The sequence below is a fragment of the Erythrolamprus reginae genome, chromosome 9 (assembly GCF_031021105.1).
Source record: "Erythrolamprus reginae isolate rEryReg1 chromosome 9, rEryReg1.hap1, whole genome shotgun sequence".
Taxonomy (NCBI): Eukaryota; Metazoa; Chordata; class Lepidosauria; order Squamata; family Dipsadidae; genus Erythrolamprus; species Erythrolamprus reginae.
The window spans coordinates 4,730,530-4,744,199 of record NC_091958.1 but is presented as its reverse complement, the minus strand read 5'-3'; the positions used below and the strand labels follow the sequence as shown (position 1 = coordinate 4,744,199).

General features: G+C 44.5%; 1 protein-coding gene across 1 annotated transcript; it reads left to right on the top strand.

Moving 5' to 3' along the window:
- The first annotated feature begins 598 nt into the window (after positions 1-598).
- IRX6 (iroquois homeobox 6) lies at positions 599-12,906 on the top strand. The gene is made up of 7 exons (XM_070761621.1): positions 599-643; positions 2,875-3,132; positions 3,435-3,544; positions 4,690-4,997; positions 7,232-7,858; positions 11,562-11,680; positions 12,256-12,906. The coding sequence occupies exons 1-6, from the start codon at positions 599-601 to the stop codon at positions 11,672-11,674; spliced, it is 1,461 nt and encodes a 486-aa protein (XP_070617722.1). The 3' UTR covers positions 11,675-11,680; positions 12,256-12,906.
- The last annotated feature ends 764 nt before the right edge of the window (positions 12,907-13,670 follow it).

Here is a 13,670-nt window from a genome sequence, read left to right as displayed (position 1 = left end):
ACCCTCTCATTCTCCCTCCCCCTCTCTCCCCCTCTCTCGCTTTCGTTCTCTCTCATTCTCTCTCTCATTCTCTCTCTCTCTCCTTTTCTCTCTCTCTCTTTTCCCCTCTCATTCTCTCCCCCCCCCTTCCAGTCCTCCCAATCTCGTTTTCTGCATCTCGGCGATGCTTTCCGGGGAGACCCTTTCGGGATGACGAGGAGGGAGGCCGGGGAGAGCTCGGGATCCGGCTGGGAAGCGTCCGCCTTTCCGTCCGATGTCCGGCGCTCGCCCGGACAGTCGCCGTAGATCCGCGGGTGTGGGAGGGGAGGCGCAGCAATAATCCGGAGTAGCGAAGGCGCGTGAATCCCCTCCCCCCTCCTTAAGAGGCGCAGTGGATGGAACAAGAGGGGGGCCGGGTGGGCAGGTGGTGGGGCAGGAGGAGAAAAGGGGAGACCCGAGTATTTGGGGAAGGGGAGGAAAGGAGAGAAAACCGGGGGAGCGGAGGTGGGCAACCCATCCCCCTCCTCCCCCTCCCCCTCCTCCGTCTCACTCCGGGTCCAAACGCGAGGATTTGGTCACCCGCGCGCGCACACCCGCGCCACCACCTCGGGCAGCCGCTATGTCTTTCCCCCAGTTTGGCTATTCCTACAGCGCTTCTTCTCAGGTGAGTTCGGCGCTTTGGCTGGGAAGGAAGGAGGTGGACGGGGGACGGGATCCCTCCTTGGGTTAGAGTTTCAAAAAGCCAGACTCAGCTTTTATCTTTTTCAGGGGAGGGTTTTTTTTTAAAGGTCCATATTTGGCTTTTGTCGGTTTAGCTTTCTCCAAGCCACTAGCCAATCTTCTGATCTTCCTTCCTTCCTTCCTTCCTTCCTTCCTTCCTTCCTTCCTTCCTTCCTTCCTTTCTCTCACTCAATAACCTCTTCCTCCCTTCCCCACAATTTAACCCTCCCTCCCTTTCTTCGTCCCTCCCTCTCACCCCATAACTCCTTCCTTCTTCCCTTCCTCCCTTCCTTCGTTTCTTCCTTCCCCTCACCCCATAACTCCTTCCTTCCTTCCCCACAATTTAACTCTCCCTCCCTCCCTCTCACCCCATCACTCCTTCCTTCCTTCTTCCTTCCTTCATTCCCAGGACCATGGATCAGAGACCAAAGTAGGGATGGAGCCCCGAACCCCCATGCCTCTTAATTTTGAGACACGAGACCCCCTTCCTGAGATACGCCCCCTTTTTTGTTCATTTCTTCTGCTCCTGTCCCATTGCTTTCAATAGGATTGGGATGTACAACACTTTCCCCTCCTCCACCGCTTCTCCCCCCTTCCCCATCTCAGTTATTATCTGTCCCTATGGAAGGCGAGGGCGAACTGTCCCAATCGGGGAAGGGGCTCGGAAAAGGGATGGGCTGCGTGTCGCCCCTCTAAACCCCGTTATTATCCTGGGAGAGAAAGCCACCGGGGCCAAAACAGATGAGGATCGGTCAACTTTCTTTCCTTCCTCCATTGGGAAAATGGAAAAGTGGAAGTTTTGGGCCAATTTAATCCAGGGCGCCGGAAGGACGAATTTAGCAATTTGGGTTTGATTTCACTGCGTGCATTTTGTGACTTTTTAGGAACTGGATTTCCGGCTCACCCCGGAGTCACTCCCTATTTGAAACCGGAGTCCTTCGGGGATCAGCAGGATCTCTCGCCAATCTAGATGAACAGGACGCTCCCCCAGGATTCCAAGGGAACTTCATTCCGGGGTTACTGGCCAGAATCTGCGAGCCTCGTGGATTTTTTTAGGAGAGCGAGATTCCCAAAGAATACAATAATTTGCAAGCGGGCAAATATCCCGCTTGCAAATTAATTAAATCCTTGTTTTTCTCTGCCCCCCTCATCCCCCGCCCGGATTACCTACACACCCGAGTCTACAGCAATTTTTCCTCCTTCCTTTTCTTTCTTTCTTTCTTTCTTTCTTTCTTTCTTTCTTCTGTCTTTCTTTCCTTCTTTTTTCTTTCCTTTTTTCTTTCTTTCCTTTTTTCTTTCTTTCTTTCTTTCTTTCTCTCTCTCTTTCTCTTCCTTCCTTCTCTCTCTCTCTCTTTCTTTCTTTCTTGGTTGACGTTGGTCTCCCGCCCTCCCCCACCCCCCTTTCTAATCCCTTTCTACGTCCTTTCTACGTCCTGTGCTGTTCGAAACAACCTTCCTCTCTCCACCCAGCCTACTCTGCCCAGTCCCAGAAATTCCTCCGCGGAGTAAACCTGCCTATTCCCTACTCCTCCCGAGTTTGGCATGGTAATTGGCGGAGGGGTGGGTAGGTGAGCGGGGAGGGGGGAGGGAGTGGCGTCTTTGAAGTTTTCTCCCTTCAGCTGGGCCAGGTGGCAAGTCCGAGTGCTGAGTAATTCAGGACAGCAGGAATTGTTGGAAAGGTCGGTTACGTTGGCTGGTTGGTTGACTTTGGATTTACCGGGGTCCCCCCCCCCGTCCCACCTTCTTTTGCTATTTTTGTTCCCACGCCCTTTACAGGCGCTCTTGGCCAACGGGAATTTCTCTATCTTGATGCGGAAGAGCGCTTCACTTGGTAGTGGTGGTTGTTTTGTGGGGGTGAAGATGATCGCAGGGGTCCCAGCATTAAAGTTTTTGTAATTAATCCCAAACTTTCTTTTTTCCGTCCTTCCTTCCTTCCTTCTCTGTCTCACTCCCACCCACCTTCCCTCCCTCCCTTCCCCCTCTCTCACACTTTCTTTCCCTCCTCTCTCTCTTTCGCTCTCTCTCATTCTTCCTTCCTTCCTTCTTGCGTTTTCCCCTCCTTCCTTCTTTTTTATTCTCTCTCTCTCTCTCCATCCCTCCCTCCCTCCCTCTCTCCCCCCGTTCTTTTTCTTTTTCTTTGCTTTTCCTTCCCCTCTTCCTCTCTGCCTCATGCAGATTTTCGTCTCGGCTACGTCCAGCGCCAGTTGCTGTACCTCGGGCTCCCGAGCTGCCTCCGACGTTTCCTCGGGGTCTTCCCAGACGGCGACCCTGGGCTGCTCCTCTTACGAGAATCGGCTCCTGGCCGGATCCAGAACGGAACTCAACGCGGCGCTGGGGATCTACGGCTCGCCCTACGCAGCCGCCGGGGCCAACGCGGGCTACGCCAACTACCTGCCTTACAACGCTGACCCTTCCGGTTTCTACACCGCGCTGGTGAGTGACCTTCCCGCTGCCAAAGAGTCGCTAGAAGAAGAAAGGCGCTAGTCCCTTGTGGACAGGGGAGGTGCCCAGTCATGTCAGGTCAATCCAAGAGGTTAGAAATGTTCGATTCCCACCAGAAGCCCAAATGGGTGTTGACTTAAAAAAAAACGAGTCTGTTTTAGTTCCACCCAACTGATGTCTGGGGAGATTGAGAGCTGCATTCTCCAGTGAAAATTGGAAATTTGGGAACATGGGGACAAAAGAGGGGGATGCACGTTCTTGGCCTCTTACACCTGGTTTTCCCCTCCTTGTAGAATTCTCAGTATGACTTGAAGGACAGCTCAGCAGCTTTGCATGCAGGCATTGCCCAGCCCACAGCAGCAGCCTACTATTCTTATGACCACTCCTTTGGGCAGTATGACAGGTAAGAGATTCTGCATGCAGACCTGGCACAGGGACACTCTTCCTGTCCCCCTTGACCAGTCTCTGCTTTGGGTCCTCGGTGCTCTCTGGGCTTGGTTGCTTTCTTGCAGGTGCTTCACTATGCAATTTCTGTAGGTAACATACACCATCAGGGTTAGAAGGGTGGGAGGTTTGTGGAGAAGAGGAGGAGGAGGAGGAGGAGGAGGAAGAGAAGAGGAGCAGGATGAGGAAGAAGAGAAGTAGGAGGAGAAGAAGAGGTAGAGGAAGAACAACAAGAAGAAAGCAGGAGGAGGAAGAGGAAAAAGAAGGAGGAGGAGAAGAGGAGGAGGAAGAAGAGAAGTAGAAGTAGAAGTAGTAGTAGTAGTAGTAGTAGAAGAAGAAGAAGAAGAAGAAGAAGAGGAACAAGGACAGGAGAAGAAGAGGAGCAGGAGGAGGAAGAAGAGAAGTAGAAGTAGAAGAAGAAGTAGAAGTAGTAGTAGTAGTAGTAGTAGTAGTAGTAGTAGTAGTAGAAGAAGAAGAAGAAGAAGAAGAGGAAGAAGAGGAACAAGGACAAGAAGAACGACAAGAAGAAAGCAGGAGGAGGAAGAGGAAAAAGAAGGAGGAGGAGGAGGAGGAGAAGAAGAAGAAGGAGGAGGAGGAGGAGGAGGGAGCAGGAGGAAAAGGTAAAAGAAGGAGAAGGGGAAAGAGAAGGAGAAGAATACAACTATGGCAACTAATTGGTCCTTGGTGTTCTCTGAACTTTTGGTTGTTTTCTTGCAAAAATTTCATTACCCAACTAGGTAACACTATCAGTGCTAGAAGGAAGGAAGGTTCAAAGAGGAGGATGAGGATGGGGTTCTTGATACTCTCTGAACGTGGTTGTTTTCTTGCAGATGTTTAATTACCCCACTAGATAACAGCATCAGTGGTAGAGTTTGCTCTGTTTTTTACACTAGTGGCTGCCTTATCAAAGGTGGGAGTTTCTTGATGGTCCCTTGGTTAGGCTCTTAGGCAACCAATACATAAACAGAGAGCAACCCCCCTGCCCCCTTTTGCAGGAGCTCTGTTACTTGGGACAATTTCCTTGTTTCTTTGGATAGTCTGTGAAACTTTTTATCTTTTGGCTTTGGAAGAACTCATCTCAGCTCATTTTCATCTGCCTGTTAGGTATGGAACAGTGGACTTCAGCAACTCGTCCAGGCGCAAGAATGCTACCCGGGAAACCACCAGTACCCTCAAGGCGTGGTTATACGAACACCGGAAAAATCCTTACCCGACCAAGGGCGAGAAGATCATGCTGGCCATCATCACCAAAATGACCCTCACCCAGGTCTCCACTTGGTTCGCCAACGCCCGCCGGCGACTCAAGAAGGAGAACAAGATGACCTGGTCTCCTAAAAATAAAACAGGGGATGACCAGAGGGAGGGAAGCAAAAGGAATGGGGAAGACTGTAGCAGTGATAATGAAGACAAAGGTAAGAATGGAAAGTTGGGGTCATTTATTTTTCTCCCTAGAAATAGCAATAGAATAGCATTTAGACTTATATAATTAATAATAATAATAATAATAATAATAATAATAATAATAATAATAATAATAATTTATTGGATTTGTATGCCACCCCTCTCCGCAGACTCGGGGTGGCTAACAACAATAATAAATACAACATGTACAATCCAATAATAAAAAACAACTAAAAACCCCTATTATAAAACCAAACATACACACAAACATACCATGCATAACTTGTAATGACCTAGGGGGAAGGAATATCTCAACTCCCCCATGCCTGGCGGTATAAATGAGTCTTGAGTAGTTTACGAAAGACAGGGAGGGTGGGGACAGTTCTAATCTCCAGGGGGAGTTGGTTCCAGAGGGCCGGGGCCACCACAGAGAAGGCTCTTCCCCTGGGGCCCGCCAAACGACATTGTTTAGTCGACGGGACCCGGAGAAGGCCAACTCTGTGGGACCTTATCGGTCGCTGGGATTCGTGCGGTAGCAGGCGGTTCCGGAGGTACTGTAATCTGGTCCATTGCCATGTAGGGCTTTAAAGGTCATGACCAACACTTTGAATTGTGACGGGAAACTGATTGGCAGCCAATGCAAGCCACGGAGTGTTGAAGAAACGTGGGTGAATCTTGGAAGCTTTATATACTGCTTCCTCTCTAAGCAGTTTACAGAAAGTAGGCCTCTTTTCCCCAACAATCTGGGTCCTCATTTTACCGAACTTGGAAGGATGGAAGGCTGAGTCAACCATGACCCTACTGAGATTCGATCTGACAAATTGCTGGTGGCCAGTAATCAGCAGAAGTAGCTTGCAGTAGTGCACTCTAACCACTGCACCACCGAGGCTCATGGGAGATAAATTTTCATTTCATAATGTAAGAGATGACTCACCCTAAAGTCCTTTCAGCACAGCATTTGATACTCTACGCTAGCCAAGGAGATGACTTCATAAAGTCTAGAACAGTGGTTCTCAACCTTTCTAATGCCGTGACCCCTTAATACCGTTCTGAATGGTGTGGTGACCCCTAACCATAAGTCTAGCACCAATTTTCCCAATGGAGCTTTAAGCTGATTGGCAGGAAGGTCAGAGGGACAGCCCCACTGTAAACGCCTGGTTGGTCGGATTGTAAAAATATGTTCCAAGTTGCTAGAATAGAAGCTTTAGTTCTTAACACCATGGGAAATGGTTATTTGACCCTCAAAGGGGTCCTGACCCCCAGGCTGAGAACCACTGGTCTAGAAGAATGGCTAGAGTCAAAAAAAAATTCCAAGAGCTCTGAAGCTGTGACTTTTCCCTTCTTCTAATCCACAGTTAAACAACCCTAGATTGTGTGGACATCAACTCCCACCAGGCCTTGTCAGAAGAGCCCTTTAAGGGTGATGGAGCTTGCTATCTAACATCTGGAAGGCACATGTTCCCAGTCTTGACTTAGAATTCCCGTCCTGGGTCATTTTGCAGTATCCTCAGGAGTGGGGTGGGAAGGAAGATTTTATTTTATTTATTTATTTATTTATTTATTTTATTTATTTATTCTTTGTCCAATATACAATACATATGAAAGAGAATAGACATTAAGTAATATATATAAAGATAGAAAGTAAGAAAGAAGAGAAGTAGAAGGGAAGGAGAGAAAATATATGATATATGAGATAAGGAAAAACAATTGGACAGGGGACGATAGGCACATCAGTGCACTTATGTACGCCCCTTACTGGCCTCTTAGGAACCTGGAGAGGTCAATCGTGGAGAGTCTTAGGGAGAAATGTTGGGGGCTGGGGGCTGACACCACTGAGTCCGGCAATGAGTTCCACGCTTCGACAACTCGATTGTTAAAGTCATATTTTTTACAGTCAAGTTTGGAGCGGTTAATATTAAGTTTGAATCTGTTGCGTGCTCTTGTGTTGTTGCTGTTGAAGCTGAAGTAGTCGTTGACCGGAAGGACGTTGCAGCATATGATCTTGTGGGCAATACTTAAATCGTGTTTTAGGCGCCGCAGTTCTAAGCTTTCAAGATACATGATAGATAGTCTATTTTTGTAAGGTATTCTGTTTCGTAAGGTATTTTGTAGTATCTTTCCCCTGGAGTAGAATGGGAGTGGGGATTTTGAACATTTTTGTATTTCACTCCAGAGAAACCAAACTACTGACCTCTCTATAGAAAGCCAACTTGACTTTTGCTCTTCCTTCTCTTTTGAATCATAGACTCCAAAATCTGCAAAGAAGAAAAAGAGCTGCAGCTCAGCGATCTGGAAGACTTGGATGAGGAGGGACCAGACATGAAGGTTGAAGATGAGTTGAAGCACCTCCATCAAGATGGCCTCCTAATTGGCCGAGCATTGACGGAGTCTGAGAAGAACAGCTGTACTGGAAGCTCGGCCAATCATTTTCATGCTTTTTCATATGCCAAGCAACATTCGCCAATGACAGGGGACTTTCTTGGCCACAAGGAGAATAATGTAGCGGGAGGTTTCGCCACTCAAGGCCAACTCTACGAAACTTCAGAAAAACCACGCATCTGGTCCCTGGCTCAGACAGCAGGAACCAACATGGTTGTGGGATCCACCAGCCATCCTACTCAAAGGACAGAGAGCCCCGATTGTTTGGTGCTCAGGGGAAGGTGCTCAGGGACTGATGGACATTGCAGCGAAGCAAGGCCACTGGGCAACCTTGTGAGAACACAACCCACTCATGACAAGGCCTTGGAAGAGCTGCCACCTCCAGCTAAGATCTTTAAGAGTCCAACCTTCAACCTACAGTCCCTTGCATTAAACTATACTTCCTACCCTGTGCTAGGGGAGACGTGTCAATATGCAACAGGGACAACAGAAGGTTGGCCTTTTTCATCTTCTTTTGTTTTCAGGCTGTCTTTAGTTTGAATGAAAGAAAGATAAGTTCATGTGAGGCCCCAAAACTCCAACACAGATGTTTAAACTCAGGAGAGACTACTGAACACTTTGCTGTTTTGTGAAGTAGCTACGGGACTAGCGTTCTCTTCTCAATTTTGGTGGAATGAAGGAAATAGGCCATCCTGCTTACTTGGAAAATGGGGCTAAAGAATTCAAGCTTTGTGGCAGGGGTGAAATCCAGCAGTTTCTGACAGGTTCTAGAGAACATTTTGAGTAGTGTGGAGAACCGGAAAATACAGGGTGCATTCCAAAAGTAATGCAATTATTTTTTTTTAAGTAATTTATTGAACAGATTTGCACAAATACTTAAAATTCTTCAAAGTACTGTCCTTGGGACTCTACACATTTTTTCCAGGAACTCTGCCGTGACTGGTACGAGCCTTGGAAGACGTCTTCGGGGACCTCTCGCAAGGTCTTTCTCATGGCTGATTGGATCTCTTCTATAGATGAAAAATGGGTTCCTTTCAGGGCTGGGAACAAAAAGAAATCTGCTGGGGCAACGTCAGGATTATGGGGAGGGGGGCAGGGTTGGAACCTGGTGTTTGGCCAGGAAATCGCAGATTCGTAGCACGTTGTGGTAAGGTGCGTTTTTCTTCTATAGAAGAGAGCCAATCAGCCGTGATGAAGACCTTGCGAGAGGTTGCCGAAGACGCCTTCCAGGGCGCGTACCGGTCATGGCAGAGTTGCTGGAAAAAATGTGTAGAGGCCCAAGGACAGCACTTTGAAGAATGTGCAAATCTGCAAATAAATTACTGTTTAAAAAAATAATTGCATTACTTTTAGAACGCACCCTGTATTACCTCTTGCTGGGGTAAGGAAATGAGATTTTGCAGTATTTATTTATGCCGCCCTTCTCCTTAGACTCAGGGTGGCTTACGACATGTTAGCAATAGCACTTTTTAACAGAGCTAGGCTATTGCCCCCACAATCCGGGTCCTCATTTGACCCACTTTGGAAGGACGGAAGGCTGAGTCAACCTTGAGCCGGTGATGAGATCTGAACCGCTGACCTGCAGATCTAGCAATCAGCTTTAGTGGCCTCCAGCACTGGACTCTACCCACTGCGCCACCTCAGCTCATCAAGTATCCTTCCCCCGGAGTGGGGAGGGAATGGGGATTTTGCAGTATACTTCCCCTAGAGTTCAGATGAAGATTTTGGAGTATCCTTCCCCTGACACCTCCATCAAGCCATATCACACCCACCAAACCACACCCACAGAACCTGTAGTAAAAATATCATGGAATGTAAGAATATCATGGGTGGGAATAAACGTCCAATTTAGGGTCTAATCCAGAAATGTGTTATCTTTATCTACAACTCCAGTTGAGAAATGTGGTGGCTTGCACAAAGTCAAATCTGACTTTTGGTGATTGATGTGGGAAGAACTATCTTCAGCTTATAATTAACCAATCGATAATTCACAGCTTAAACTGGGCAAGTAACTGTTTTGCTTTTTTATTTTTTAAAAGGACAAGTTGCAATTCTTGTAGTTGTTTATCTCCAAGGATTGAGTGGGAAATTGCAATTTGGACTTTCTACGGTTTTAAATTTAAGGAGGTCATCAGTCATTAAACCAATTCACAGTAACAATCGACATCAATATGATTTTATCTTGCCCAGGAAAAAAAACACATATATATGAATTAATTCAAAATTGTACTGATATCTATGTTGTCATTCTTCCATTGAGTTTTCTCTAACATGACATCATTTTTGCAGCAAGTTAAAAATGCACTGTTTATCTATTTTTCCCTCGCATTCCTTCCTGAATAACTTGGTTTGGTTGGGAAGCAATGATCTCAAGTCAGCAAGTCATACTGATATATGATGTTGGATCTTCATCTTCTGTTTCTAGAGTGATGGAATGATCAAGTCAATATACAGATGCGATCTTCTCTAGGAAAATTTATTTATTTATTTATTTGTTTGTTTGTTTGTTTATTTAGTCCAATACATAATACACATTGAAGAGAATAGATATGTAATGATATAAATAAAGAAAAGAATAGAAGAAAAGATATAAAAGTATAGGTGAACATATTTGAAAGGAAGAAAAGATAAATGAGATAAGGAGAGACAATTGGACAGGGGACGGAAGGCACACTGGTGCACTTATGCACACCCCTTACTGACCTCTAAGGAACCTGGAGAGGTCAGTCGTGGATAGTCTAAGTGAAAAATGTTGGAGGTTAGGGGTTGACACTACTGAGTCAGGTAATGAGTTCCACGCTTCGACAACTCGGTTGCTGAAGTCATATTTTTTACAGTCTAGTTTGGAGCGGTTAATATTAAGTTTGAATCTGTTGCGTGCTCTTGTGTTGTTGTGGTTGAAGCTGAAGTAGTCATTGACAGGTAGAACGTTGCAGCATATGATCTTGTGGGCAATACTTAGATCGTGTTTTAGGCGACGTTGTTTAGAGATGCAGTAGGCCGTACCCAAGAGCAGATGTCTATGGAGATTCTCAGTCATCCAGGTCATAGTTGTCCCAAAGGTGCTTTTTCAAAAGGCAACTGGATCTTCTGTTTTGTCTTTGAAGACCTGTTGCTTTTCACCCAACAAGCTCCTTCAGCTCACATTGCTGAAGAAGCTTCTTGCATGAGAAGCTTCAAAGAGAACCAGAAAGTCTAATTGCCATTGGAAGGAGACCCTTATGGATATCCAAGAGAAAGTTCATTAAAAAAAATAAATTACTTGTATTTCATTATGGCTGATTTTAATAGTAGAGTGCACGAAGAGAAATAATCCCTAGGAGAAACGGGAATCAGTTTATTTATTTTTATTTATTTATTCATTTGTCCAATACACAATACATATGGAAGAGAATAGACATGAAGTAATATATATAAAGATAATATGTAAAAATAGAGGAGAAGATATATGAAAGGAAGAAAATATATATGATATATGAGATAAAGGAAAGACAATTGGACAGGGGACGAAAGGCACACTAGTGCACCTATGTACACCCCTTACTGACCTCTTAGGAACCTGGAGAGGTCAATCGTGGATAGCCTAAGGGGAAAATGTTGGGGGTTAGGGGTTGACACTATTGAGTCCGGTAATGAGTTCACCGCTTCGACAATTCAATTGCTAAAGTCATATTTTTTACAGTCAAGTTTGGAGCGGTTAATATTAAGTTTGAATCTGTTGCATGCTCTTGTGTTGTTGTGGTTGAAGCTGAAGTAGTCATTGACCGGTAGGACGTTGCAGCATATGATCTTGTGGGCAATACTTAAATCGTGTTTTAGGCTCCGTAGTTCTAAGCTTTCTGGACCTGTTGGTTCCAAAGATCTCATGACTGGACATTCCTTGCTAGCAGAATATTGCCTTATGGAAGAATGGATAAAAACTGACCAATCTTCTTTGCCTCCTCTCAAAGCTTCCCTCAACTTGGAATCATTTGAACATTGTAGGGGAGACTATAGAAAGAAACATGACCCATTGACAATGGCCTGTACGTTTTTTTAAACTTAATAAACATTTGTATAAATTCAAAGTAGTTCTGTTCAAAGATGGACTGCGTAAATCAAAGCAGCTTTGTATGTCTGAGTGTAACCTAAGTTTTTTGTCTGTGAACCATTTCCATCCAAAGCTGAGAGAAGTTTCCATTTCTCTGTTACGACAGGATACAGGAGAAGCATACGGGCAGCTCAAAGTTCTCTGGACCTGAGTGATGTTTGTCTCAGCCAACACAAAGAGAAACTCAGAACAGCTTTCAGGCCAGTGCTGAAGAGGTGAAAAAAAGTGAGTCACAATGCTGTTGTGTTGGGTGGAAAGAATTGACTTGTGAAATACCAAAGGTTGAACCAGATCCAGACATAATTGATCACTGGCTGTATTGCCAGAAACATTTGGAATCTGAAGAGGGTCTTCATACAAATTTGGAGCATCCAGAATCCCATATGCTGTGAAGCTGTTTTGTTATGAGTTATGGAAGGATGGGTTGACTGTTCCACAGACACGTACATCAACATCAAAATTGCAGGGCCTTTCAAGATCTGGCCCCATTTTTGTGGAACAGTCTTCCCTTAGACCTTTGGGTAGAGGAGAATCTTCTCCGCTTCCGCAAGGCAATAAAGACACTCCTCTTTGATTCAGCAGATTGAAACATCCTTGTTCTGGGGATCAGCAAGAGGAGAAGATATTGGAGAGGTTGGGAATGTTTTTTAAAAGTTTTGTGGTTTTATTAGTTGTGTTTTAACTGTGTGTACTGTCTACTGTCTGTCTTTGTTAGTTGTATATGGCTTGCGGTCATGGCCTTTGTTAAAAGGACATTATAAACAAGCATTTATTAATGAGATCCCTTTTCTCTCTTTCAGGTTACAGAAAACCACCATGTTACTTGAACTTCTCAAGAAGGTATGGAGACATCAAGCTCCCACTATCTCCAATGTGAATCCTCTCTTCGTCTGTTTTCCTCTTTCTTGGTGCTCTGCGGAGCCTGAATGACTGTTACAGCTTCACATGTCAGAGGAAGAGAATAGAAAACCAAGTTTTACCATCACAAGACTATCCAGAAAACATACATAGGGATTGGGCTTTGCAATGTTATATGAGCATCTCTTACGCACTATGTTTATCATCAAACTATGTTCATTGAACTGTGACTCTCTGGTATAATTCTGCCAATGTCTTTTGGATTTTGGAGAGACTTTGGCTTCTGTTGTAGATCTATGTTGTTCACTGTATAATGGAAACTAACAATGTGGTTATTGAACCAACCTCTTTCCTTTTTTTTCATATCCTAAATATGTACGGATGTGTAGCGTTGAACATCCTTTCAACAGGTCTTCAGATCTTTTTTTAATACTTTGAAATGAAGTCCATTTGTGTGTCACGTTTCTTCAAGAGTCCTTTCCTTGTTCAACCTGCACATATGTTTATTATTGCCTTGTACAAATTTATCACAGAAAGTATTTTTTAAAACTCTCTAATTAAAATTCCAGCAAGTGAATGCTGTTGAAGAAAAATATGAAATTTAAGAGACAGGAATTATGTGTATGTGAGAGAGAGTGGGGGGGGGGGACAGGGAGGGGGGAAAGGAGAAAAACACTCACTGAGATTCATTACTATCAATTCATTCAGTTTTGTTTCTTATATACTATTTTAAAATTCAGTTTTGGACAATTTCTTTACTGATAATGTGTTTTCCACTATCTGTCCACATGGTTCTATATTTATAGTAAGCTCACAGTTATTGTGTCAGGTAAATTCCCCTTCGGGAGATTTATTTCTTCTGTCTATCTATCTATCTATCTATCTATCTATCTATCTATCTATCTATCTATCTATCTATCTATCTATCTATCTATCTATCTATCTATCTATCTTATCTATCTATCTATCTATCTATCTATCTATCTATCTATCTATCTATCTATTTATCTATCTACATCCATCCATCCATCCATCCATCCATCCATTTATTTATTTGACTTCTATGCCTCCCTTCTCCAAAGACTCAGGTCAGCTCACAACAAGATAAACCCAAAAAACAAAAATAAGCATGTCAGAAATCCAAAACCTAAAATGAATCTAAATCCAAAACCTAAAATGAATCTAAAACCCTGCTACTTAAAAAACACCCATCCACTTTTATCTCATCATATTATACATTAACATCATTGGCTGAAGTAAGATCTTAGCACTCAAAAGCTCCAAGCCTGCTGACAAAGGTGAGTTTTTAAAATCTTGTGGAAGTTCAAGAGGGTAGGGGCAGTACGAATCTCTGGGC